Source organism: Clarias gariepinus, chromosome 26 (genome assembly GCF_024256425.1).
Source record: "Clarias gariepinus isolate MV-2021 ecotype Netherlands chromosome 26, CGAR_prim_01v2, whole genome shotgun sequence".
NCBI lineage: Eukaryota > Metazoa > Chordata > Actinopteri > Siluriformes > Clariidae > Clarias > Clarias gariepinus.
The window spans coordinates 9130335-9156699 of record NC_071125.1 but is presented as its reverse complement, the minus strand read 5'-3'; the positions used below and the strand labels follow the sequence as shown (position 1 = coordinate 9156699).

General features: G+C 39.0%; 1 protein-coding gene across 3 annotated transcripts in view; it reads left to right on the top strand.

The window, feature by feature from the left end:
• invs (inversin) overlaps positions 1 to 26365 on the top strand; it is a 42934-nt gene extending 16569 nt beyond the window's left edge. For all 3 annotated transcript variants that reach the window (XM_053487459.1, XM_053487457.1, XM_053487458.1), the window contains exons 5-19: positions 594 to 767; positions 7984 to 8151; positions 8385 to 8565; positions 10085 to 10194; positions 10291 to 10462; positions 12087 to 12242; positions 12537 to 12766; positions 13974 to 14080; positions 16053 to 16262; positions 17861 to 18096; positions 18203 to 18427; positions 18675 to 19068; positions 20528 to 20733; positions 23957 to 24064; positions 24241 to 26365. In XM_053487459.1, the coding sequence (XP_053343434.1) occupies positions 594 to 767; positions 7984 to 8151; positions 8385 to 8565; positions 10085 to 10194; positions 10291 to 10462; positions 12087 to 12242; positions 12537 to 12766; positions 13974 to 14080; positions 16053 to 16262; positions 17861 to 18096; positions 18203 to 18427; positions 18675 to 19068; positions 20528 to 20733; positions 23957 to 24064; positions 24241 to 24350 (2787 nt within the window). In that variant the 3' untranslated portion in view covers positions 24351 to 26365. The remainder of the gene's footprint in view (positions 1 to 593; positions 768 to 7983; positions 8152 to 8384; positions 8566 to 10084; positions 10195 to 10290; positions 10463 to 12086; positions 12243 to 12536; positions 12767 to 13973; positions 14081 to 16052; positions 16263 to 17860; positions 18097 to 18202; positions 18428 to 18674; positions 19069 to 20527; positions 20734 to 23956; positions 24065 to 24240) is intronic.

The window sequence follows — 26365 nt, the reverse complement described above, 5'->3', positions numbered from 1 at the left end:
CAATTAAATGTTTAAACATTTGGGATGGAATTAAGAAATTTACAGATTTATTAAACTCACAAATAAAATCGAATGTAAAAAGAATTATAAAAAAATATATAAATTACACAGAACTGTTGATTTTTTAAAAAAGATTACATAAATATATTCTAACATGAAATAGATATTAAGTATGTATTAAACAATTAAATCGTTTAAAAAATATATTATTAGTGTTCGATTACGTGGAGCATTCAGTCTGTGCATTTGATGTTACTACAGAAACAGCAACAGATTAGAATGAGCGTGTTAATGTAAACTTTGCAGCCGACACTACAGTCAGTTTTGCTGTTATTGAAAAATGATCAAGTACTAGAGTACAAATTGTATTAGAAAATTAAAATAGTAAATCTGCTAAATTTATAGAATAATCCAAGAACAGAAAAAATTTTAAAGAACATAAAAGAAAAAAAGTGCCTATACCTGAACCTTGAGGAACACCTCATGGTATTATTTCCAGTAGATTTCTTTATTTCATAATGAGTACACCTGAGAATGCTGATAGCTTTAAGTGCGTTGCTCAAATATGGCTGTGTTTTTGTGTCTATTTGTAGGGCAATGTTCGCTTTATGAAGTTGCTCCTGTCTCGGCATGCTAATTGGCTGTTAAAGGATTTAGAAGAAATGACACCATTGCACTTAGCAACACGTCACTCCAGCCACAAACCTCTCTCTCTTCTGCTCAAGCACATGGCACCTGGGGAGGTGGATACTCAGGACAGGAACAAGGTAATACTGCCAGCATTTTTACACTTGCAGTAAAGAGTTACAGTAAGAGGCTGAGGTGAAAATGATATATGTGTGTATATGTATATATGTGTGTTTGTGTGTGTGCGTCTGTGTAAATGGGTGTGTTTGCTTGTAAAACAGCGGGATCTCTCTGTACTCTCTGATTTTGGAGGATATGTAAGCCCATTGAAATAGTCTAATAAAATAGATTTTTTAGAAGACACTGCTTGAAAACGAGTTTGCCTGGCGCCTGCTAGGCTTAAGGTTACCATTTTAACCTTGTGGGAGGTCATGCTGTAATATGTGTGTTTCCAATGATTAATTTTTTAAGTCATTCAAGGAGATGTTAATGTGTACAAAAAAAGGCTAAATATTTGAATTTTCGGAGGTCATTGAAAATTAACAAAATCTTTTCTGGGTAGTTGAGCTGAGAGTGTGACAGGCTAAATGTGTTATTACATCATAAAATATTAAAACCTATCAGGATCCACTGTGCAAATGTTTTTATCCTTTATTGTTTGTTTGTGTAGGGCTTTTAAAAATAGACATTTTCACAAATCCAGATGTAGATGTTTTTGTTACTCTTTCGGCTGCTCCCATCAAGGGGTCGCCACAATGGACCATCCGATACATAACTTGTCACAGGTTTACACCGGATGCCCTTCCTCATGCAGCCCTTCAATATTATCTGGGCTTGGGACCGGCACTGCATCCAGTAGCTGGGGATATGACACAATTATATACTATATACACTAAGTCATTTACCAGTAGGGTTGATTAACGTTTTTAATTTGCATATGTATAAAATCTGGAGTTCCTGCTTAGGGTAAAAGAGTAGAGCTGTTTTAGCATGGTACTATTACTGCAAATCAATTAGCTGTAATATCCGAAGACAGGGTGAGTAAAAAAAAAAAAACCTGCTTACCCACAAAGCATAACACTGTAATCCTGACAAGGTCTACTTCCATGATTGTTTTGGCAAATTAGACAGAAATACAGCTAGACTTTTCAGAAGATTTGAAGCTATATTTATTTTTATGACATACAATAATGTGAATTAATAATTGGATTAAAATCCCAAGTTTGAATGACTGAGCTTCCTGACATATTATATTAAAGTAGTGAGGCTCAGATTGGCCAAGCTCGCTTAGGGGGACGGGTACTCGCAGTCCCACATTAATCATATCATCGGTTAATCATGGGTGTCTTTGAGCTCATAGGACGTTCCTCCGAGTGTGTTATGCCGCTTCTTAACAGTGCATGAGCATCAGCTTGAAAAGATGTGGTTGGCAGCTTAATGTTCCATAAGAAATTTTTTCCCATGGTATAGGTACCATGTTTTAGTCATGGTACTTGTACCATGGTGTATAGTACCATGGTATTTTGGCAGTATGTGCTGCTATAGTACATGTACCACACTATGGTGCATATTTCTGCCATGGTACATTCTTTGGTACAACGGTACAGGTACCATAGTATTAGGATACCATAGTATGGAACTATGGTCCCCATATCAGGATACTGTCAAAAATATGTTATACACATAATCCCCGATTTACAAACAAGTTCCGTTCCGGAAGCCTGTTCATAAGTCGGAAACCATAATCACACCTAAGGAAATGAATCTGTGACATGTCGTATTTTAAAAATGTTGTCTCTCCAGACTATATTTTGTCTCAGAGGTTTTTTTTATATTGCACTCCTACATGCGCTCACATACAATATAATGAATGTTCATATAACCGTGGTTTGTTCGTATCTGTGGAAATTTGTAACTTGAATGTTCGTAAGTCAGGGATTACCCGTACATGTTTAGGTAATATTTATATAGTATACTGTATTTATACAGTGTACTGTACTGTCTTCTTCTTCTTCTTCTTCTTCTTCTTCTTCTTTGTCTTTCGGCTGTTCCCTTTCAGGGGTCGCCACAGCGAATCATTTGCCTCCATCTAACCCTATCCTCTGCATCCTCTTTTCTTACACCAACTAACTTCATGTCCTCTCTCACTGCATCCATAAATCTCCTCTTTGGTCTTCCTCTAGACCTCCTGCCTGGCAGTTCCAACCTCAGCATCCTTCTACCGATATATTTACACTCTCTCCTCTGAACATGTCCAAACCACCTCAATCTGGCCTCTCTGACTTTATCTCCAAAACATCTAACGTGGGTTGTCCCTCTGATAAACTCATTCTTAATTCTATCCATTCTTGTCACTCCCAAAGAGAACCTCAACATCTTCAGCTCTGCTACCTCCAACTCTGCCTCCTGTCTTTTCTTCAGCGCCACTGTCTCTAAGCCGTAGAGCATCGCTGGTCTCACCACTGTCCTGTACACCTTTCCTTTCATTCTCACTGATACTCTTTTATCGCACAACACACCTGACACTTTTCTCCACCCATTCCAACCTGCCTGTACCCGCCTCTTTACCTCCTTTCCACACTCTCCATTGCTCTGGACCGTTGACCCTAAGTACTTAAAATCCTGCACCTTCTTTACCTCTGCTCCCTGTAGCTTCACCGATCCTCCTGGGTCCCTCTCATTTACACACATGTATTCCGTCTTGCTGCGGCTAACCTTTATTCCTCTGCTTTCCAGAGCATACCTCCACCTCTCCAAATTTTCCTCCACCTGTTCCCTGCTCTCGCTACAGAGCACAATGTCATCTGCAAACATCATAGTCCATGGGGACTCCTGTCTTACCTCATCTGTCATCCTGTCCATCAACAGAGCAAACAAAAAGGGGCTTAGAGCCGATCAATGATGCAGACCCACCTCCACCTTGAACTCTTCTGTCACACCTACAGCACATCTTACCACTGTCTTACAGCTCTCATACATGTCCCGCACCACTCTAACATACTTCTCTGCCACTCCAGATTTCCTCATACAATACCACAGCTCCTTTCTTGGCACCCTGTCATACGCTTTCTCTAAATTTAAAAAGACACAAAAAAAAAAGACTCTGTACTTCTCCGCCAGCATCCTCAAAGCAAATACTGCATCTGACGTACTCTTTCTAGGCATAAAACCATATTGCTGCTCACAAATGCTCACCTCTGCCCTTAACCTAGCTTCCACTACTCTTTCCCACAGCTTCATTGTCTGGCTCATTAGCTTTATACCTCTATAATTGCCACAGCTTTGCCCATCTCCCTTGTTCTTAAAAATTGGCACCAATACACTTCTCCTCCATTCCTCTGGAATCCTCTCACTCTCCAAGATCTTGTTAAACAAACTTGTCAAAAACTCTACTGCCACCTCTCCTAAGCACTTCCAGACCTCCACAGGTATGTCATCTGGACCAACAGCCTTTCCACTCTTCATCCTCTTCAACACCCTTCTCACCTCACTTCTACCAATATTTGCTACTTCCTGTTCCACAACAGTCACCTCTTCTACTCTTTGTTCTCTTTCGTTTTCCTCATTCATCAACTCCTTAAAGTACTCCTTCCATCTTCCCATCACCCTCCTGGCATCTGTCAGTACATTTCCATCTCTATCTTTAATCACTCTAACCTGCTGCACATCCTTCCCATCTCTATCTCTCTGCCTTGCCAACCTGTACAGATCCCCCTCTCCCTCCTTACTGTCTAGCCTAGCATACAAGTCCTCATATGCTCTTTGTTTGGCCTTTGCCACCTCTACCTTCACCTTACTCTGCATCTCCCTGTACTCCTGTCTACTCTCTTCAGTCCTTTCAGTGTCCCACTTCTTCTTAGCTAGCCTCTTTCCCTGTATAGACTCCTGGACTGCCTCATTCCACCACCAAGTCTCCTTGTCCACTTCCCCTTACCTGATGATACACCAAGTACCCTCCTACCTGTCTCCCTGATCACATTGGCTGTAGTTGTCCAGTCAACTGATAGCACCTCCTGACCACCCATAGCCTGTCTCAACTCCTCCCTAAAGACTTCACAACATTCTTCCTTTCTCAGCTTCCACCACTTTGTCCTCTGCTCTGCCTTTGTCCTCTTCGCCTTCCTCACCACCAGGGTTATTTTACAAACTACCATTCTGTGTTGTCTGGCTACACTCTCCCCTACCAACACTTTGCAGTCACTGATCTCTTTCAGGTTACAACGTCGACACAAGATGTAGTCGACCTGAGTGCTTCTGCCTCCACTCTTATATGTCACCCTATGTTCCTGCCTCTTCTGGAAGAAAGTATTTATTACTGCCATTTCCATCCTCTTTGCAAAGTCCACCACCATCTGTCCTTCTACATTCCTGTCCTGAAGACCAAACCTGCCCATCACATTTTCATCACCTCTGTTCCCTTCCCCAACATGTCCATTGAAGTCTGCACCAGTGTACTGTACTGTACCCGTACATAATGGTAATATTTATATAGTGTACTTCCATTATATTATAGTGTAAACTTTTTCAAGGGTTAATGCACAAAACTTTGGAGAACACTGTGTTACTTACTGACTATTTAGTCCAAAAGGGGTTGTTTGTACAATACCATGCCAGTAATGGGTATTAACATATAAATATATTAGTTTACTTTTACATTTAGGCATTTGGCAGATGCTCTTATCCAGAGCGACGTACAAAAGTGCTTTGAAGTTTCCGTTATTATATAGATCCTTACACCGAGTTACAAACGTACCATGCTGAACTTTGGTATACACAGTACAGTACAGTACTCACCAAAGTAGGTATTCACCAAAGTATTGTGGTACACACCACTGTTCTACCACAGTACCCACCAAAGTGCTACAGTAGCTACCATGATATTCGCTAAAGTACGAATGGTAAAACGTAAAGTACATGGTAAAATGATGTTACCCACTGAACTATCCCAGTACTCTAAAAAGTCATATGATATCTACCAAGGTAGAGTCTGAAGTATCATGGTAATACTATTTCATATTGTGGTATGTGGTTTTATGGTACATAATTACACATGTGAGAGGGAAACGTGTTCTAAACCAAGAAGAACATTTTTCATAATTGTGTCTAGTAGAAAACGTCAGATGTTCAGAGTGTGAAAGGATTTTTTCAGGGGCGCCACACATACACGTGTATAGCACTCTGGGGGTTTGGAGGGCTACAAAAGAAGAAGAGATTTATAAGAGGTTTTATCACTTCCAACATACAAAATTCACCCTGTAAATCATACAGTATATGGTCACGAACTCATGAAATGAATCAGGTAAATGAGAAATAATTCTTACCCTGCAGGACATGTGACTCACCTGGTATACAGGTATGCAATTATAATCCTTGTTACAGAACTATTATTAGTAGTAGGATTATTCCTGTATTTGCGAATAAAACCAACCCAGCAGCAAAAGGAACAGAGGAAATGGCCAAGGTCACAATAGTATATAGTAGGTAGTAGTATAATAGGATATAATAGCAAAATAGAAGCAGTTATAGCTGCCTCTGTACCTTCCCAGACATAATGGTAGCTTTGTGGAACGTTTTCCTGAGAACCGCTGGCATCAAGCTCTCTAGTTTAACAGACCACATGCAGTTTTTTTATTCACTTTGGCTCCAATTACTGTAAACATTCACCCCAGTTTACTTTCCGACGCGCACACGCAGAGGCCGCTCGTACCCGACATCATTTACCATCTCATTCCGCAGACAAACGGCTGTTATTAAGGCTTTTAAATCACGAGTCACTCAAAGTATGAGTGTGTCTGTGTGTTGAGGTTATGCGAATGCTCCATTTTGTCTGCATAGATTTTTTTTGTTAATCAGCTCTAGTCCGACTAGATTTGTCAGTTTTGTTATAATTCGATGAGCGCAATTCTGGTGATGAAGCTGCTGTTCGCTACAACACTAGTGAAATACAAGTCTTTTAGAACTTTTATTAGTCATATAATGTGTAAGGAATAAAACATGATGGTATATGCTAGCATAGGAAAACAATCAGTGGTTCCCGTGACAAGTTATGTAACAGATGAAAGGGGAAAGGAGATTGCTGCTGCTAAGGTTGTTACATAACGATTTTTTAAATTGTATCTTTAGGCACTTTGTAAACCCCTTAAAAAATAATCTACATCATTTAATTTAATTTGAAGAAATAAGTGGTGACTCGAGACTTTTTTTATGATTAATTTAATTAAATTTTATTTGTATTGCGCTGTATAACAATTGTCATTCTCGCAAAGCAGCTTTACACAATCAAAAGCAAATTATGGAAATTTGTATGAATCAAAATGTTTAGATATTATAGAACTGTGAATATATTATTATGTTAGGTACAGTATAAACACACATCGTTTCAAGCTGTGGACCATCTGATCCGAAGAGGTTTTTACACCAGATGCCCTTCCTGACCCGACCCTCCCATTTAATCCGGGCTTGGGACTGGCACTGCGTGCAATGGGTGGTACCCACTAACAGCGGGGCTTGAACCCGGATCCTCGAATCCCCAAATCAACAACCAAGCACCTTAGCCACCACTCCCCCTATTAAGTTATTTACATATAATATATACAGTATATAAAATATAATTATTATACAAAGTTCAGTTTACAAAAAGCTACGGCCATGTTCATCTTTTTTGGTCGGATCGGATTTGTACGTCATGACAGTGCACATTCATAATGTTCATAAGTTCATAAGTGACTTTTATCTGACTCTAATCTGGACACATTGTGTTCATTTCATATTTCCACTCAAGTCTTCTTTATTTTAGCGGCACTGCTATAAAATGCTGGTGCTGAATGACGTCAGCTTTCATATTCAAGGTAAAAAAAAAAAAATCTGAAATGAGTCACTTCAGGCTGGTAATGTAAATGCAGCCTAATTAACTGAACTAGTTTAGCTAACTAACTTAAAGAATTCAGGATTACGCAACTACTCAAGCATTAGGTTTAGATCATGTGAAGACTCCACCTTAGAGGTGAACATTATTCCTAAACCAACAATAATCATACTGTATAAGAACTAGCGTTTGGAAAAAAAAAATAAACCTGTGATTTGAATTTCACTCGGCATTATTGCCTGAGCTGCTGAAATAGAAAAGTAATCAACACCTCCTGGCCAATCGGAACACAGAATTCTACAGCCTTGCGGTAGAAATTCTAATAGGAAAGAGCTGCTCTATAAATTTGTTGGTGTAATTAGAGAAGAATTTACTGTGTTGCTGAATTACTGGAAACCACAGTTTGCTTAAAGCACTTTTCTGAGACAACACAACAACGGGAACCTTTTGAAGCTGAATTTGTGTATGTGTGTATGTGTGTGTGTATACAGCAGACAGCGCTGCACTGGAGTGCGTTCTACAACCACCCTGAACACGTGAAGTTGCTGATCAAACATGACTCGAACATCGGCATACCTGACAGCGAGGGCAAGATTCCCCTGCACTGGGCAGCTCACAACAAGCACCCCAACGCCACACACACTGTCCGATGCATTCTGGTGAGAACCCACACACAGACACACTTACATAGACTCATATGGGCAAACAAAGAGTCTTAATGCATGGTTTATTCAAGATCCTTAGAGTACAAACTAGTCCTGAACTTAAGGTAAAGGCTTTAACGTTGCTGGTTCGCCTGTTCTTTTTTCTTAGGATAATTGCACTAATACCACAGTACTGTTTCGCAGCTCCTTCTTAGCTCACTGTGTGTGTGTGTGTGTGTGTATTGTAGGACGCAGCTCCCACAGAGTCTCTTTTAAACTGGCAGGATTATGAAGGCCGGACGCCGCTTCATTTCGCAGTGGCTGATGGGAATGAAGCGGTGGTCGAAGTTCTGACTTCATACGAAGGCTGCAGCGTTACAGCCTACGACAATCTGTTCCGGACACCGCTTCACTGGGCTGCACTGCTCGGTACGCTGCATTTTCACTTGGGACGTCCACTTTTATGACTAACCTGCTGTTCCACGTATTTCACAGACTAATGTTTCATTATTGTGGCCGGATGATGGACTTTTTGCAGATTCTGCATGTGTAAGGTGGCATCATTTAAAGGCACTTTTCACATATGCAGCCTTTACTCTGGTGCTCATCAGCAGTTATGTGAACCCAAGGAACTTCTTTCTAGAGACGTCTGAATGAGCCAATCTCGGTCTGCTTCCAGGTGACCTATTGTGTGGTTCAATTGCAATGAGAAAGAGATGTAAAACTAAACCACTAAATGGACCTGCTGTAGAAATTCGATATGTTCTGGATATTTGGGCTGGTGAAAAAAAAAGATCCTGGATGCGATGTGCAAATTTAAATAACTGCTTATTTATATAGTCAGTTTTCTGTTAGTTAAATAACTTTAGCTCTATGTTCTCCATGCTTTGGTGATGTTTTTTTCCCCCTCATTTTGAAGTGTGCTTGTTTGTATTAAATGAACATAAAGTATTGATTTAACGCAGATTCAGACACTACACTATTGCAATGCGTTGTGCATTGGGTATGTAAAATGCCTTTAAATAGTATGTATATACAACAATTGCACATGGTAAATAGAGTAAATCTTCCAAAGCAAACCAAAGAAAAAGTGTTTTTTCTAGGGGAAACATTAAGAGTTCTGTGCTGAATACCACAAGAGACGAGGAAAGATTTTAAGCAGATACAACCCTTAGACATTTAAGTAACTTCTTTTATATTTTATAGGAGTGTATGCAAACATTTAACAATAATTGTATACACCTGTGTCAGTGTGCATTCAAGGGGCGTGAAGTAAAACCGGGACGTGTGTTGAAATTTCTTGTAAATGAAGGCATAACATTGATTGACATTTACAAAACGTGGCTCAGAGCCCACTGCAGTCTTTCCCATGAACATTCAGCGAGTGAAAAAAAAAAGAATCTTCTGGTTTGATTACCAAAGCTGTCCTATTTTTGCAGACCAATGAACCACCGTACCACTTGCACATTACAGGAACTCAACTGGGAGATATTCCCACATCCCCCCTACTAGTCCTGACCTTATTTCAAGCCATTTTCACATGATTGGTCTATTAAAAGAGTTCCTGGGAGGCCAGCGTTTATCCAAACAATAATGAAATAAATGCATTAGTGTGGCAGGGAATTATATACAGTAAAGACATTTAAGTATAGTTTTTCCTCTCATAATTGTGTTCTGTTATTCTGCACAATCAAAATCCTGGTTTGACTTGAACACCCCTCTGTTTTGAAATGGACAGTGCTTTAGCAATAAAAAAAAATCCTTGGTTTAAACATGTTTTATTTGACACTTTAATGCATGTTCTGTTTTGTAAGCACATATCGTGTCAGCTGTTACATACAGTACTATATTTAACCATCTTAATAAGTGATCGGTTTATCATATGAAATTTTAATGCCATTTTATGGAACTGTAAATATTGACTCTGCTGAATTGGATTTGTTCTCAGGCCACGCAAGGATCGTTCATCTGCTGCTGGAGAGAAACAAGTCAGGCATGATTCCATCAGACAGTCAGGGAGCGACACCGCTGCACTACGGAGCTCAAAGCAACTATGCTGTAGGATACCCATCCTCTATCAGTTTATGTGTCTGTATCTTTGTGTAAGACATGTCCGTAGGTTGGGTTTGACTTATCTTTATATCTGTGTACCAGGACACGGTGGCGGTGTTCCTAAGGCACCCCTCGGTACGTGATGAGCCTGACCTGGAGGGCAGGACCGCCTTTATGTGGGCTGCTGGAAAGGGCAGCGATGATGTCATCAAAATCATGCTGGAGCTGAAACGAGATCTGGACATCAACATGACTGACAAGTATGGAGGAACAGGTGAGTCTGAGTCAGACGAACTTCGGAGCGGAATAAATGAACTAACCAAGATCAATGAACTAACTATATTAATGAGACAGATCGATAGATAGATCGATAGATGGAAAGGATCATAAAGTACATAGAGTGCTTACAAACAAATCCTAAAACCTATATAAATTAAATCAGTCTATTTGTACAAATATTACATATTCCATAATATTGTAGCCCAAACCATCACTGATCCACCCCTTGCTTCACTGCAACAGTCTGGGTGGTAGGCTTCTTTGGGGCTTCTCTACACCGTAACTCTCCCGGATGTGGGAAAGACAGTGAAGGTGGATTCATCAGCGAACAATACAAGTTTCACATTGTCCACAGCCAAAGATTTTCACTGCTGGCATCATTGAAACTGACGTTTGGCATTGGCACAAGTGACCAATGGTTTGGGTATAGCAGCGCGGCCCTGTACGTTGACCCTGTGGAGTCCCGACGAATAGGTTTGGTGGAAACAAGAGAGTTGAGGTGCACATTTAATTCTACAATGAGTTGGGCATCTGTGGTTTTATGTTTTTTGAATGCAGTCTGGGTTAGCTCCCGGACATCCCTTTCAGCTTCCTATTGCGTCCACAGGTACTGTACTCCTGTTGGATGTGGTTCATTCTTCTTTGTGGTACAGTGACATTACCCTGGATACCGTGGCTCTTAATACATCACAGAGACTTGCTGTCTTGGTCACAGATGCGCCAGCAAGACGCGCATCAACAGTTTGTCCTCTTTTGAACTCTGATATGTCACCCATTATGGTTGTGTGCATTGTAATATTTTAAGCAAAAACGTGCTATTACTCTGCTTAAACCTTCACACTCTGCTCTTACTGGTGGAATGTGCAATCGATAAAGACCAGCCATGAAACCTCCAACACTAAATTGGCCATTGTTTCAGATTCATTGTCCAATCCCTGTACAGAACAATTATTTTAAATTTTTTGGAAATGCAATAAAATGTACAATACAATACATATATTTTTTAAATGTATTTTTCTTCCTTCAATAACAAAGTAGTTTTTCATAAAACAAATAAAAATGATTAATTAGCACATAAAGACTAATTAAATGGCAAAATAAATACAACAATAATTTACTGCTGTAATTATCTACAAATAAATTAATCAGAAAAGAAAAAAGGAATACTTACAATGATTATAAAAATAGCTAAATAAACCTTAAAATAAATTATTATACATTTTATGAGATGTTATTATTATTATTATTATTATTATTATTATTATTATAAAAATCTGTAAATATCCGTCTATCCAAGACAATGTGATGAAAACGAAATAGAATTTAATTAATAAAAATGAAATCCTGACAGTATCAGCTCTTTTCAGCAGTGTTGCTGCACCAGTGTAAGATTTGTATTTGTGTATTTTAATACACTAAAGATTATACCTAAGATTTACACAAGTCAACTCCTGAACGTGTTAGAAAGCTTGTACAATAGCCAGAGTAAACACTACACATGCTAATCATCGGATAAACAAGTTGGTTTAGATAAGATAACATATGAACTGCGTTGGCAGATCTTTCGCTTCAAGTTTACTCGGGTGTGTGTGTGTGTGTGTGTGTGTGTGTAATTTCAGCAATGCATGCAGCTGCGCTCTCGGGCCATGTATCCACTGTGCGGTTGTTGCTGGAAAAAGGAGCCATGGTGGACCCTCTGGATGTTATGAAACACACTCCTTTGTTCCGTGCCTGCGAGATGGGTCACCGTGATGTCATTCTCACCCTTATCAAAGGTGATTGTGTGTACACACACGTGTAGAAATGTACTGAAATCCTGGTATCAAAACATATCCTAATAAGGAGTTACAGAATATTATTCTCCGGTCACTCTTATGCAGTAGTGCTTTGTTCTTTAAAACTATCTATTATAGTAATATTAACAGCTTGAATATTTATTAAAATAAATATCCTATGAAAGTCTTTAAGGACTGGAGTTTAAAATGTGTATGTGTTGCTGGGGAACAAGGAAACTGATTGATTTCTTGTGAATGTAAAAAGAACGATGTGTGTGTACATGTGTGGTCGAGGTGGGGCACGTGTGGATTTGGTGGACACAGACGGTCATTCGGCGCTGCACTGGGCAGCGCTGGGAGGAAATGCGGAGGTGTGCGAGGTGCTGATGGAGAACGGGCTCGGGCCGAACCTGCAGGATCATGCAGGCAGGACACCGCTTCAGTGCGCTGCGTATGCAGGTTATATAAACTGCATGGCCCTGCTGATCCAACATGATGCTGACCCTAACATCCAGGATAAAGAGGTAGGAACGAAAGCAAGGAGCAAAACCCTGCAGATGTAAGAAAAATAATCAATATGTCATGTGGTATGATGCTTCATGTGTTTTAGACTTTTAATATATACGTAGCAGCAATTTGTCCATAATTGCCGTTTTTAAATTTTGTTCTTGTTATCTTATGCTATAACAGATAGTAAGTCAACAGATCATTTGACATTAATAATAAAAAATATATTTAAAAAAAGGTTTATTCTGATGTTAGAAAGCTTACAGAAAGTCTTTTGTTCTGAAGACATGCTCATGGAGGAAAAAAGTGCTGACACTGGAGACTACTAGCTTAAATGTTAAGTAAATGTCTCTTTGCAAAAACTTTACTGTATCTATTAGAACTATTAGAAAATGTATATATCTCGTGGTCATGGAAAAGATGGTACTGTGTTTCAGGTGGTCAAATTATTGGCCTATGTCGAGCGAAGAAAACAACTAGAGAGTTTGATGAGATGATAAAAATTGGTTTAAGAACCATCAAATGCATTATTAATAGTTCTGAACTGTCAACTTTGTTGAATAATCGTGATCGGAAAAATATATAAACTCTGCTCGGAGATTACTTATACGCTCGTGAAATTGCATAAAAAATTGACAATAGAAATCGCAGCTATGTTTAATAGTCGAAGTAAGACCATTTCCACATGCACAGTGTAACGAGGACTCGCGGGATTGGATCTAATCACAAAAAAGCTTCATCTAGCCAGGGAGCATGAAGATTTGACTTTCAAACAATGGAAAATGTTCTGATGTGTTCAGATTGACCCTATTTCAGAGTGAAGGGCGTGTCAGGGTACATGTGCATGAAGTGATGCATCCATCATGCATAGTGCCTAATGGATATTGACCATTAATGTACAAGTTTCTAGAGGCAGTGTTATGATCTGAGGCTGCTTCAGTTCATTAGGCCTCAGCGTTATGTGGCGATAAATGAAGTCAGCTGATGACCATTAATGTACTGAACCAAGTCATAGCGAATACACACTGTACAGTAATCCAAGCTAATAGACATATCAGAGTGTGGGAAGGTTTTGTCCAGAAAGGGTATACATTTTTCAACAGGTTTAATAATGTTTAAGAGGGTTTATCAGTGTTAATCAATAAAAGACACCTTTCTTTTAATTTTGGACACAAAATATCGTATAGATTGTTTTAATAAAGTTTGTGTGTTTTGTATATTAAGGGAAGGACGGCGCTCCACTGGTCATGTAATAATGGATATTTGGATGCTGTGAAACTTCTTTTGGGATGTGGAGCGTTTCCTAACCACATGGAGCATACAGAGGAGAGGTAATCCACAGCTCAGTGCACACACATGCACTCTACTGTATACAGTACTGTGTATATGACAGTACTGTAACATAACATTTATCCACCAACACGGACACTGGCACCTTCGTGGTGAACTTCATGGTGCTGTGAATGTTTAAAGGGTACCAATAATTTTATAGTAGATGGTAAAAAAAAAAAAAAAAAAAAAAACGTAGGGTAATTTATGCTAGAAATGTATTATGTTCCAATAAAGTAATGATTTTTCTTTAAATCTATTACATCAGGTTGCCATTGATGACTATCGTTTCTCAATAAATGAAAACGCCACGCTTTTTATTACCTGTTCATAATTATGTTTAATCATGTGACACATCATCACAACCAGTTAGTTCCTGTCATTACTGGGTTATAGCTACTATTAACAGTCATTCCGTTACCAGTCTCTAATTCCTTGAAGTCTCTAATCTTTCTCTTTTCAAGTTAATAAGATGAAAAAACAGCCCTCATGTTACTGATAAACCTGGAATTTTTAAGATTCCCGTGGGAACAAAACGTACTAAGTGTAAAAAATTCTGAGACTACTGTTAAATAAACATCTCCTTACTGCCAGCTTCACCATCCGAGATGATGTATATTTTTGATGAATGTTGTTAAATGACACTTTATTTTAATAATTATACCAATAATTTACATTATTAACTTAATATAAACTTTATATTAATATTAACATTAACTTATGAAATCTTTTTATATATTATTTATCTAATAATCTTTCAATCTAAATATAAAGTATTGTTCAACTTTAAAAAGTCTTGTTTTTTAGTAGAATATTTTGATTATTTGAATCACTTAAGAATAAAATTAAGCAACATTTTTACCAATGAAATAAGAGCATTTTCTATCAAAAGCCAACACATTTTTTTCACATGATCAGTTTAATTAAACTACAAGTTGTAAAAAGCAGCTGTTTAACAATGTTGAAGCCAACAAAAAGGATGTGTACACTCGGTTACATTTACCCCGGCATTAATGGAGTACAGGTGTGTGCCGCATAATGTCCATGATGCATTCTGCTGTATAAGACATTATGTGATTTCAATGTTGTGTAAACACCATGATGTAATCTTAACAAAGTTAGAATCACTGTGGTAAAGTTAATTTTGTGGTACAACTTTCTGTTTTATTTAAAAATCAAGGTCTTTTTTTTCCCCCTTATCACTATTGAGGGATTTGTGTAATAGGGAGCTAGGATAGACTTACGGTACAAGCCTATATGGCCAGTGTTATAATCTTGGGTTACTTCAGTTGGTCAGGTTTAGGTTCAGCAATGTTATGTGCTCAAAAAATAGGGTCAGCTGACTACCTGACTATATACTGAATAACCAGATTTTTCCCATCAATGGATTTTTTTTCTCTACCCGGATGGCATGGGCATATTCCAACATGATAATGCCAGGATTCATTGGGCTCGAATAGTGAAAGAGTTGTTCAAGGAGCATGAAATGTCATTGTTGAACATGAATTGGTCACCACAGAGTCCAGACCATCTTTAAGGTGTGTTGGAGATGACTTTACACTGAGGTCCGACTCTCCCATCATCAGTACAAGATCTTGGAGAAAATGCTTGCAGTTACAACCAACAGCGGTCCAATGAGACATTAAAGTGTGTGACTTTTTTTTTTGGCCGGGCAGGGTTTAAACATAAACAGTATATGAACACATTAATACTAGTAAGCTTTTACACAGAATCTAGTAATACTACACTATGCTCTAAATTTAATCACAAACCTAATCCTGATTCTAAAACGGACAGAATCCTGACCATTTATACATAATTCATTTTGTATATCTAATAAATAGTTTTTCTAACTTAATGTATGCACATGTTTGCACAACCTGCACAATTCATAACACGCACACATGGAGTTTCAATACATAGATGGTGTGATGCATATTACAGTTTGTGTAGTTTAACTTTGTGTGTGTACAGGTACACTCCTCTGGACTACGCCTTACTGGGAGAGCATCAGGAGGTGACGCAGTTCCTTTTGGAGCACAGTGCTTTGTCCATCGCTGCCATCCAGGACATCGCCGCATCTTCCATTCAGGCTTTGTACAAAGGATATAAAGTGCGGCGAGCCTTCAAAGAGCGCAAGAACCTGTTAATGAGGCACGAGCAGCTCCGTAAAGATGCAGCCAAGTGAGACACACACACACACAAACAGATGCAACTGCACACACACACACACATTTGTACATAACAAGCTGAAGTGGGAACCAGATAAATGTCCCAGTAAGGTGATGACTGTCAGGTATTCCCAGATGTGTCATACAGATACATGCCAACACACTCGTACACAGATCTGGCCCAGCTGAAGCCCTCATGGACCCAATTATCATGGTGATAGAATGGTAATTATTCTAGTAAACAGGATTTCTAGGAATTGACACCTCAAGGTATCTGTAAATCATGTACATAAGAGATGATAATCATGGGTGATTGGCTAAAACTGTTTGACCCCCCTCCCCGCCTTTTACATTTACAAAGATTAATCTTTTTTTAAAATGTAATTTTTTTCTTGGTACTACGCCAAAATGATCTGAGCACAATTTTACGTGTAATACGATTTTTTAAAAATGTTATTCATGTCCATTATAGGGATCAATCCAATTACATGGTGTGTAATATTGAAAAATTCATTTTGGTCCGACTGAGCTCGAGTCCCAATCTCAAAGTAGTCATTTTGACTCAAATAGAATATAAAGGTTAGATATGAAGAGGATGTGACAATTGTTTTAGCTACATTTCAATTTGCGAGGGAGCGTGACGAATAATCCGATTACTGTCTGACAGGGTTGTAGACTGATTAACGTAATGGATGGATTTGTATATGAATACTGCATCAGGCAGATTAACATGGGGGTGTTTGCTAGTGCTCATTTATCTGGCTGTCTGATTCAAGGCGTGATTAGACAACGGCGTCAAGCCGCTTACCGCCAGAGAGAGAGAGAGAGATACTGATAGACAAAAAAGAAAGGGTTATTTGCTTTCCTATTAATGGGGCAGCTGCTTTACCTGACATTTAGAATCTGTCTGTCAGCCTACCAGATGAATAAATACACACACGCTCACACACTTACAAATATCCTGTTTAAACAAACACACGAACATGCACATGTACTGTATATACACAAAAGTAAGTTCCAACAGACAGATGTGTCTCTTCTGCAAAGCGGTGACAAGTTATGTAATGATTTGGAACAATCAGACGTTCAACTCACTGAATGTTCACAGAAATGACTGCAGTGGGCTCCGATTCACCCCGGCCGTGATTATTTGCGGACATTTAGCATATATATATATATATATATATATATATTTTTTTTTTTTTTTTTTTTTTATGTTTGCACTATTTAAAGTTTTTACTGCGGCTAAGTAATAATGTGCTGGAAATCTTCCGTGAATCATTTCATCATCAAATTTCATCACAAGTCCCGGTTTGACTCGAATGTCCCGTGTGTATGTGTGTATCTGTATCTATTTTCAGTAGAAACGATTATCAGAGCAGCCTTTGACCAATCACAATCAAGAATTTAACAGTGCTGTGTATTTAAGCAACTTTTATTTATTTATTTTTTATTTAACTTACAGAGAGATCATTATACTCTATATTATTATATATTTAATATTAATCTCATTATTAATACCGAAAACCTTTTTTAAAATTTTTTTTCTAAACGTTTTATTAGTATGAACGAATTGGTTCATGTTGAAAGGATGTTCGCATATATTTTTAGGAAGAGGGAAGAGGAGCGCAGGCGTGAGGCTGAACATCAGCTCTCTTTAGCCGAACCACAGCATCGCCAGATCTCTGTGGTCCAAGTTGCTACTGAAAGGCTGCCGTCTGCTGCTACTGAACCCGCCGTCGGCGAGATTAAAGACATGAAGCCTAAAGGTCACAAACATAGAAAATCATCAAAGGCGCATCATAGTCAATCACATGACAGGACTGAGAAAAAGCCAAAAGGGCCAGGTGAGATTATGAGAAATATATATATATCAAAATATGTTCAGTTTTATTTATTGTACTTAAAGATATCGTATTTAAATTCGATACCTGCTTTCTTTTTTTTTTTTAGAGCACAGGGCTGTGTCTGTAGACGCGTCTCAGCTGCGTATGACCTCTCAGAGCCCCGGTAGATCAGACACAAGGACAGATGTATGTGTGAGCGGTGTGTGTGCACCTGAGGAGTGTGTAGCCCGGCCAGAGCGTCATTCTCCAGCAGGTTCCAGCAGGCCGGGCAGCGCCAGACAGACGCACCCGAATGCGAATGCGAGACCCATGACTTCAGGTCGCACTCCAGGTTGAGCATCTTTAATGATATTCTGCTTCATGTCAGGGTGCTTCAGTTATTGCAACATAATCATATATATCAGTCATTTATTATTAGATGTAATCATCAATTGCATACAGATGCATTATTCATAACAACATGTGTTTGAAGTTCCTAATTCAATCAGTATTGAGAATGTTAAATCACTGCTTTATTGTTCCAAAAAAATGTTCTGATTTGTTTTTGTTGTTTGATTTATTGTTTGCTCTTGTACCAGAATCCAACATGGAAACCAACTCGAAACCAGAGTCCAAAACAAGCCATCCAGCTGTGGTGCCCCCTCCTGCAGCTGTCAGTCAATCCAGCAGCTTCATCTCAGGTCCAATTCAAGCACATCAGGAGAAGATTAGAGCGAGGGAGACACGGACTGAAGGAGAAAAGAACAAGCCATCCAGGCCTAAACGAGAGAAGACATGCAGGTCTGAGAAAGAGGAGGAGAAGTGCTCGAGGACCGAGAGAGAAGCAGAAAGACTTTCAGAAAGAGGAAGAGAGAGAGGTTTGTGCAAAGAGCTTGAGAAAGGAAAGCGAATGGAAAAAGAGAAGGAGCACAGAAGAAAGAGTCTCCACAGGAGGAATCAAGCGGCGAGAGTGATACAGACAGCGTGGAGGAGGTACTAACATTTTATTTCCATATTTGTTTAAATACAATCTGTCTATAAACTTTAATGAAAGTTAAACAGTGACAGTTTAAGGAAGATCTAACGCTGGATGGATGGAGACTGGTGGGTAGAACGTTAGTGCCCATATGTCACCCACATGTGGCTGCTCAAACTGTGGTCTGGCACCCTGCCCTCCTGCACACTAACACTTCACTGGAGGAGTTTTTGGCTCGGCCTGGTATGTGTGTGTGTGTGTATGTGTGTGGAGTATAGTTTGGTTAAGAGTGGGTAAAAGTTTATGCTGCTGAGCTAAGCTGTACTTTGCTAATGGCTTTATCAAAATAATGGGTTACAGAGACTCCCTTAATAACGCAAAAACACACATGCACTCTTTAAAAAAAAAGAAAAAAAAAAGAAAAAAAGCTGGGTTGCTTTGATGAACACTAGGGATGTTGTGGTAAACTGTGTACCATGCTATTAAGTCGTTTTGACTATTGCACCATAAACAGCTGAAGTTTCATTCAGACGTTTCCGTTGTTCACGGGCCAAAAAAAATGCAGCCCGTCCATCACTTAGCTTAGCATCCGATAAGACGTTTGCTATTGATAAGGCGTTTAACCTCAGGGTATGATGTACCTATGCATTATACTGTACATGTGGAACTCATGTATACATGAATTTGTAATGCTGTAAACTCAGTGTTTCCTAATTGACTACGAGACCTGCTTTTGATTTCATCAGCTCAGACACAAAGTTGCCGCAACAACATTAGCTATAATTTTGCAGACAGTAGCATTATCTTGGTGACCCACTGCGCAGGCAACAGCGTGCACATTCCCAGTTCAATTCCCATACTGGGACTTGACCTGGTACGTACAGTATGTGGATGATGGCCTCGCACCTCCAGGGTCGAGGGTTTGATTACGGTGTTTTTTGTTGTATTTCTACCCCGCATATTATGTTTTATCTTTTTGTCTACAGCAGATTTAGTTAAGTCTTTAAAATCGGTCTAACTATCCATCCTCAGTTGAAGCAGGCTTATTGTTGGTCCTGAGGATTAGTCACAGGTAGGAGCTCTAGGAAGATGGAGGATGTTCTTCTTACATGGTGCCCATACTCCTCACTAATTGGATTGGACAAGCGGTGTTCCAAGAGTGCTGATATTTATTATAACAGCACTGGGACAATTCATTTCTATTCCACATTAGCCTCCGTGGGAGCAAAAAAATAAAATGTTTAGCCATATTGAATCATAAATGTCAGTCACTTAATACTGCTTATGATATTGTTTTATTATGTTTAAGCTTACTTTTTTATGTCAACTCTGAAACTCCTTAACAATACAACACATATTCTGATGCCGTTTAAAAATGTAGTACCTAAAATCACAGATTCGAGTTTTAACAGGTTGTAATGCCCGATTTTTTTTTTTTTTTTTTTTTTTTTTTTTTTTTTAAACCCTGTTGTCCAGGTTCCATGTTCGGAGACGCCTAAAAGAACTGGTGTGTGGAAACATGAAAAAGCCTGAGTCTGCAGAAGTCACTGCTCTTCTGATTCAGTTTTTATGGGAGCGACCCCTCCACGCCGACAACTCTCGTCAGAAAGCCATTCCTAGAGCACACTCGCCTCCTGCTAAAGCTGCGACGAAGAAAAGCTCAGTGCTACAAACTATTTATGGTGAGTGTAAACATGAATATAAAATGCAAAAAAGAAATTGTTATACTCCAAATGTACAAGGACATCGTAAGTTAATGTAGGTTCATTAACTACCATGTAAATTAATCTGAAAGCTGTAAACATCAACTAATAAACATTCAGTGTGAATTCAGGACCCTGTCTCAAATCACATTCTACAGACTAAGTACAGTAGGATGCCAAAATAATAGCTATCAACACCTTTGGTGGACTCTGAGAGGACGTTAAACTCTATAACATTCATTTTAGTTGTTCTTTCCTAGAAATTAATTAAATGTAACATTGTTACAACTCAAACATTCCAAGTCTAGCTCAAGGGTTAGAAATGATCGTAATATCATCTGATATTATCATATAATAATATTTATAATTTTTAGTCCTTTACAATAATTATAATTATACTGTATATGATAATATATACTATATAATATATATGGTACTTTGCAAGTCTTGAGCTAGGCCTTATTTCTTCATATTTTGCTTCCAAACAGCCAAACTTTCTTGTATTTTTTTATGTAGTCTTGAGTATTTCTTTAGGCTTCCTGAAAGGAAAACATGTAACTTAAGGCATGAACCAGTGAAAAACAGGTGCGGACGATGACAGATGATCAGATCGGTGATTAGTATACTGGTGATGCTAAATGGTTGGACGAGACGAGAGGGGAAATGAGGTTGCTGCTGATGTTATTTAATCTATTTATTTTAATGTAATTAATTTTAATTTAATATGATGGCTTACCACCGTCATTGGTATATGTACCATCAAGAATTATATTTACATGAGCATTTTTTAATTCATCAATAAACCAAAAATGAAGAAGTACAGTTATGTTTAAAAGTTAGTATCCTCTCTTTTAATTCTATTTTTTTGTGTGTAAAAATCATCAAAAACAACCTCAGATGAACAACAAATACCTTTTTTCACCATGTTATTATTTATATTATAAAAAAATGAAGGAAAAGGAAAATAATATGGACAATAATAAATAATAAATATCCATATGACTCAATAGCTTATAGATTCACCTTTAGCTGTTACAACTTATCAAAGTAATTGTTTTCTGTATGACTTTATCAGTCTCTCACATCGTTGTAGAGAGACTGAGATGTTCTTTATAAAATTGCTTCAGTTCATTGAGGTTTCGGGCATCTGCGTATGGACAACTCTTTTAGGGTCCCATCAATTGGGTTGAGGTCTGGACTTTGACTAGGCCATTCCAAAACCTAGATTCTTTCATTTTTTAGCTATTTTAAAAAATCCGATGTAGATTTACTGGTGTACTTCAGGTTATCGGCCTCTTGCATGACTGAATTTCGACCAAGTCATCAGCTGTCAGGCAGATGGCCTCATATTTGCTTCTAGAGTTCATGGTCAACTCAATGACTGCACAGTGCCCAGGTCCTGTCCCTGCAAAACAAGCCCAAATCATCAAATATGAGGTATTTCTGCTGAGGACATTGTTCCAGAAGCCTTGTGCTTTGTTCAGAAACTCAGTCGGGCTCTATATTCATTTTAGACAGACAGGTTTCTCCTGGCAACCCTTACAAACAATCCATACTTGTTCTGTCTTTTTCTAATTGTGCTGTAATTGACTTAAATATTTAACTTGCTCAGTGAGGCCTGTAGAGTCTGAGATGTAGCTCTCTTTTTGTATTTCTCTGAGCATTGTATGGTCAGACCTTGGGGTGAATGTGCTGGGAGGTCTACTTCTGGGAAGCTCGGCAACTGTCTTGACTGCTTTTCACTTGTAAATAATCTCTATCGCTGTAGAATGTTGAACTCTAAATAGTTTGGAAATGGTTTTATAATCCTTTCCAGATTGATGTGCAGCGACAGTTGCTTCCTTAAGTCCACTGCTTATGTCTTTCCCTCTTGGCCTCTTCACCTGAATGCTCCAGATCAGCAAACTGCCAAAACGTCTAGAGGTCTGCTGATGATCAATTAATCAAGGGCTAATGATTAGCAGCAGCTGCAACTTATCCTCTTAAAACTGGCAAGAAAGGTGGTGCTTATCATTGCCCACATGTTTCTTCTCATTCACTCACTTATTGTCTATGCTGCTTTATTCTGTCATCTGGGGCCTGAACCCTATCCCAGGAGACTTTGGGCATGAAGCGGGGTACACCATGGACGGGGTGCTAGTCCATCCTAGGGCACACACATACACACACTCACATGCTCATTCACATACTAAAAGCAATTTGGATACGCCAATTACCCTGGATTTCATGGACTATGGGAGGAAACTGGAGAGAACCAAACACGGGGAAAACATGCAAACTCCATGCATGCAGACGCGAGGCTGGAATCGAACCCGGAACCTGGAAGTGCGAGGCGACAGTGCTAACCACGACGTCACTGTGACACCGCTGTTTCCTTTTTTTTTCCCACAGTGAAAAAAGTTATATGTTGTTGTTCATATAAAGTAATAATTGCGCCCAATCATTTTTTTTTTCACACAAAAACAGTGTGTTAAAAGAGGGGGTACTACCAAAAACATGACAACATGGGAGATGGTTTGTTAAAACGTGAATGTTTGAAAGTAAAACAATAATAAAAGTGACAAGAAAGTTATTTTTTTAAATAAATATAAACATCCATATAAATTACTTTATTGCTCATAAGACAGGATGCTATACTTTCTTCTTTTGCTTGTTAGAGCATTTACAGAAAGTTGCGATGATAAATATTTCGTCCTGCTCTTTTGCTCCAAGCACGTTCATATCAGCATGTTTAGGTGCAGCCTAATTCCTAGACGCACCATAAATAGCAGCCCAGGTGTCATAATGTTATGCGACATTCCTCCATTTCATAATCTCACACACGCTTTCATATCATGAGATAAGCTGCAGTTTCGATCCAGTGTAACGCAACCGACCTTCAAAGACATGAACAGGTGATGATAGCTAAGCAAGGTAGACACACACACATACACACACCCCGCCCTGACAGTTGGGCTGCTTTGAAAAGTTCAGCGCTGTCAGGTGGAATGTCGAGCTGTCTCCTTGTGCACACACACACACACACACCACCTTTTGCAACTCTCAGCCTCTCAGTCAAATTGAACACACACGCACACACTCCTGCAGGCCGAATCGGAACTCTGTCCATTCATCTCTGTACCGTATCCCCAATGTGTGTGTGTAAGTGCATTTGTGATGCTTTTGAAATTGAATCAGAAATGTGCACCTTATGTACATACAGGAGGAGCCCAAGCCAAAAGAGGGCGCTCTCTGAGAGCCGTGTCCGCACTCGCTGCACACAGCCAGAGTCAACATCTGCATGACCTTACGCTTAAGCCCACCAAACAAAGTAAGTGCATAACAAAGAGTATAAAATCCTATATTACAAAGATGCACTGAAAATCATCATCTGGTCCTGAGTGAATTTTTTAATAATGTTTGCAACAAAATCATTTATTGTTAGCGCTGGAATAGTGTTGAAATGCATGTGTTTTGAATTTAACCATGATGTGTGTTTCTCCTCAGTGAGTGGCGTGGAGTGTGTTCACTTACTAGACTCTCTGAGTCAGTCCAAGCAGTACTCCTATCACCTGCGTCCTCAGAGCGCCAGCAGCCAGAGCAGGATCAAGGACTGAGAGGACCTCAGAGAGCACGTCTACTAATTTTATACCTGAACCATAAACACTAAAGCGAGACAGTAAAACCAGTACAGTGTTACTTGCTTATTTATAAATTTGTGCCTGGGAAGCTGAGGATCCTAGACCACACCGGTGAGGTGCTGAAGGATGTCATGACAACCACACAGGGCAAAGTTTAAGCCCACAAACACAGCATATGCATGAGATGACCTTTTATCCCGTCATCAACTGGTTATGCACCTGTCATATGGGTGACATACACTTGACATACCAGTGACTCTTGCATTATTAATTCATGCTAAGAAAATATGAGCAGTCTAGATACTTGTACAAGCGTCTTCACTGCATCCCTACAGTGTTTTTTTTTTTAGAATGCGTCACAGTCTTATCCCTCGCTTTTAATTTTTTTAAAGGGCACCTATTATGCAAAGCGCACTTTTAAGTCATTTTAGACATTTAAAAGAGTTTCCAGTGTTTTGCACATTGCTTGCTTTTTGTCCTTTTTCAGTTTGTGTTTAAGAAAGCCAATTCGATTTACCTTATATAAGATGATTCCCCTCCCCCCCCCCGGAATGCTGCTGATTGTTGGTTCCACCCAGCTCCGAGTGGGGCTTAGTCAGGAGCTCAATTACATCGACACTGAAACGGCGCGTTTGGAAAAGGAGTAAAATAATTGGAACTTAAGGTAAAGCTATTTTAGTTGAAGCATTAACGGACACACTCTGGGGGAGCTCCGAGACCGGTACATACTGTAGGGGACCTTTAAGCAAACCATGGTGTCGGATTAATGTTTTGTGATCAATAATGTACAATCTACTACAGATGATTCTTTAAGTATATGAACTTCAGCTCCTTTTTTTCATATGTTAATCACTGCTGCTAAAGTATTTTTCCAGTGTTTGGCTAAAATAATAAACTCCTTTTCTAGCTACAATCTGCCAAGTTCACAACCCCTGAATTAAAGAAACACTTAACAGCCAAGAAAAAACTGTTTAGCCTTATCCAACGAAGAAACTTTTTGATCCTGTTTCCAGGAGTGGTCTCATCCAGGCTGACTCCGCCCCGTCCTCAAGGCATAGGAGCTTTTTGGTCATTGAGCACAACCCTCAAGCCTGTTTAAACCGTGAGTCTCTTTTGGTAAACGTCGCAGCCAGATGAGGTCAAAGACCCAGATGAAGACGCGTTTGGAACAACGTGTTAGAGAGTACTCAACATAATTAAAATTCTTAATAAGGGAATATCTTTTGGAAGTATGGTGTTCATTTTTGCAGTATACTGTTCCACAAATGTGTAGGATCTATACCCAGGTACCATATGGACATATGTATTTTGCCTTTGTCCCTCTTCTACATGCATGTATTATATATCCTATAAAATTTCTATTCTGTAAAATGTTCTACAAGTGTAGAAAGTTCAGAATGTATACTCCATCTATTCAAATGCGTTCTTATTTGCATCATTTGCCATTATTTATTCTACAGCTCGTCATCATCACTTTGTGTGATCCGTACCACTTTGTTAAAGAATCTTTTTATAACTGTTGTCAGATTGCGCAAAGATGCCTCACAATGCATGTCGGGAAGTTTTGCAGCACAGCAACTGCCAGTGTTTTAACTTAAGGCTTCCACCACAAAGACCTCCGGGGCTTTAGGGTTAAGCTGAGAAATGCGTTAATTACAGGAGTAAATGAAAGGCCTGCAATGTCAGGCCACAGGCTGAATTCCCCGCTAACAGATGTGCCTGATTCCCAGAGTTATCAATTTCCAAATAGTTTCGATGTTTCCGCTTGGTCGTAAAAAAAAAATAAAAAAATCAGTAAGTAAATTATTTTTTTTTTACCCAATTGTAGTTTTTTACACACTTCTGATTATCATTAATGAAGAAATCATGATATGTCAGTTGTCGAGTGGTTGCTAAGCAGGCATCATTAGCACTCTCCTTATGTACCTCTATTGTATCCAGTACGTGTAAACATGTCTTTATTGTTGTGCTAATAAACTGACAGAAATCAA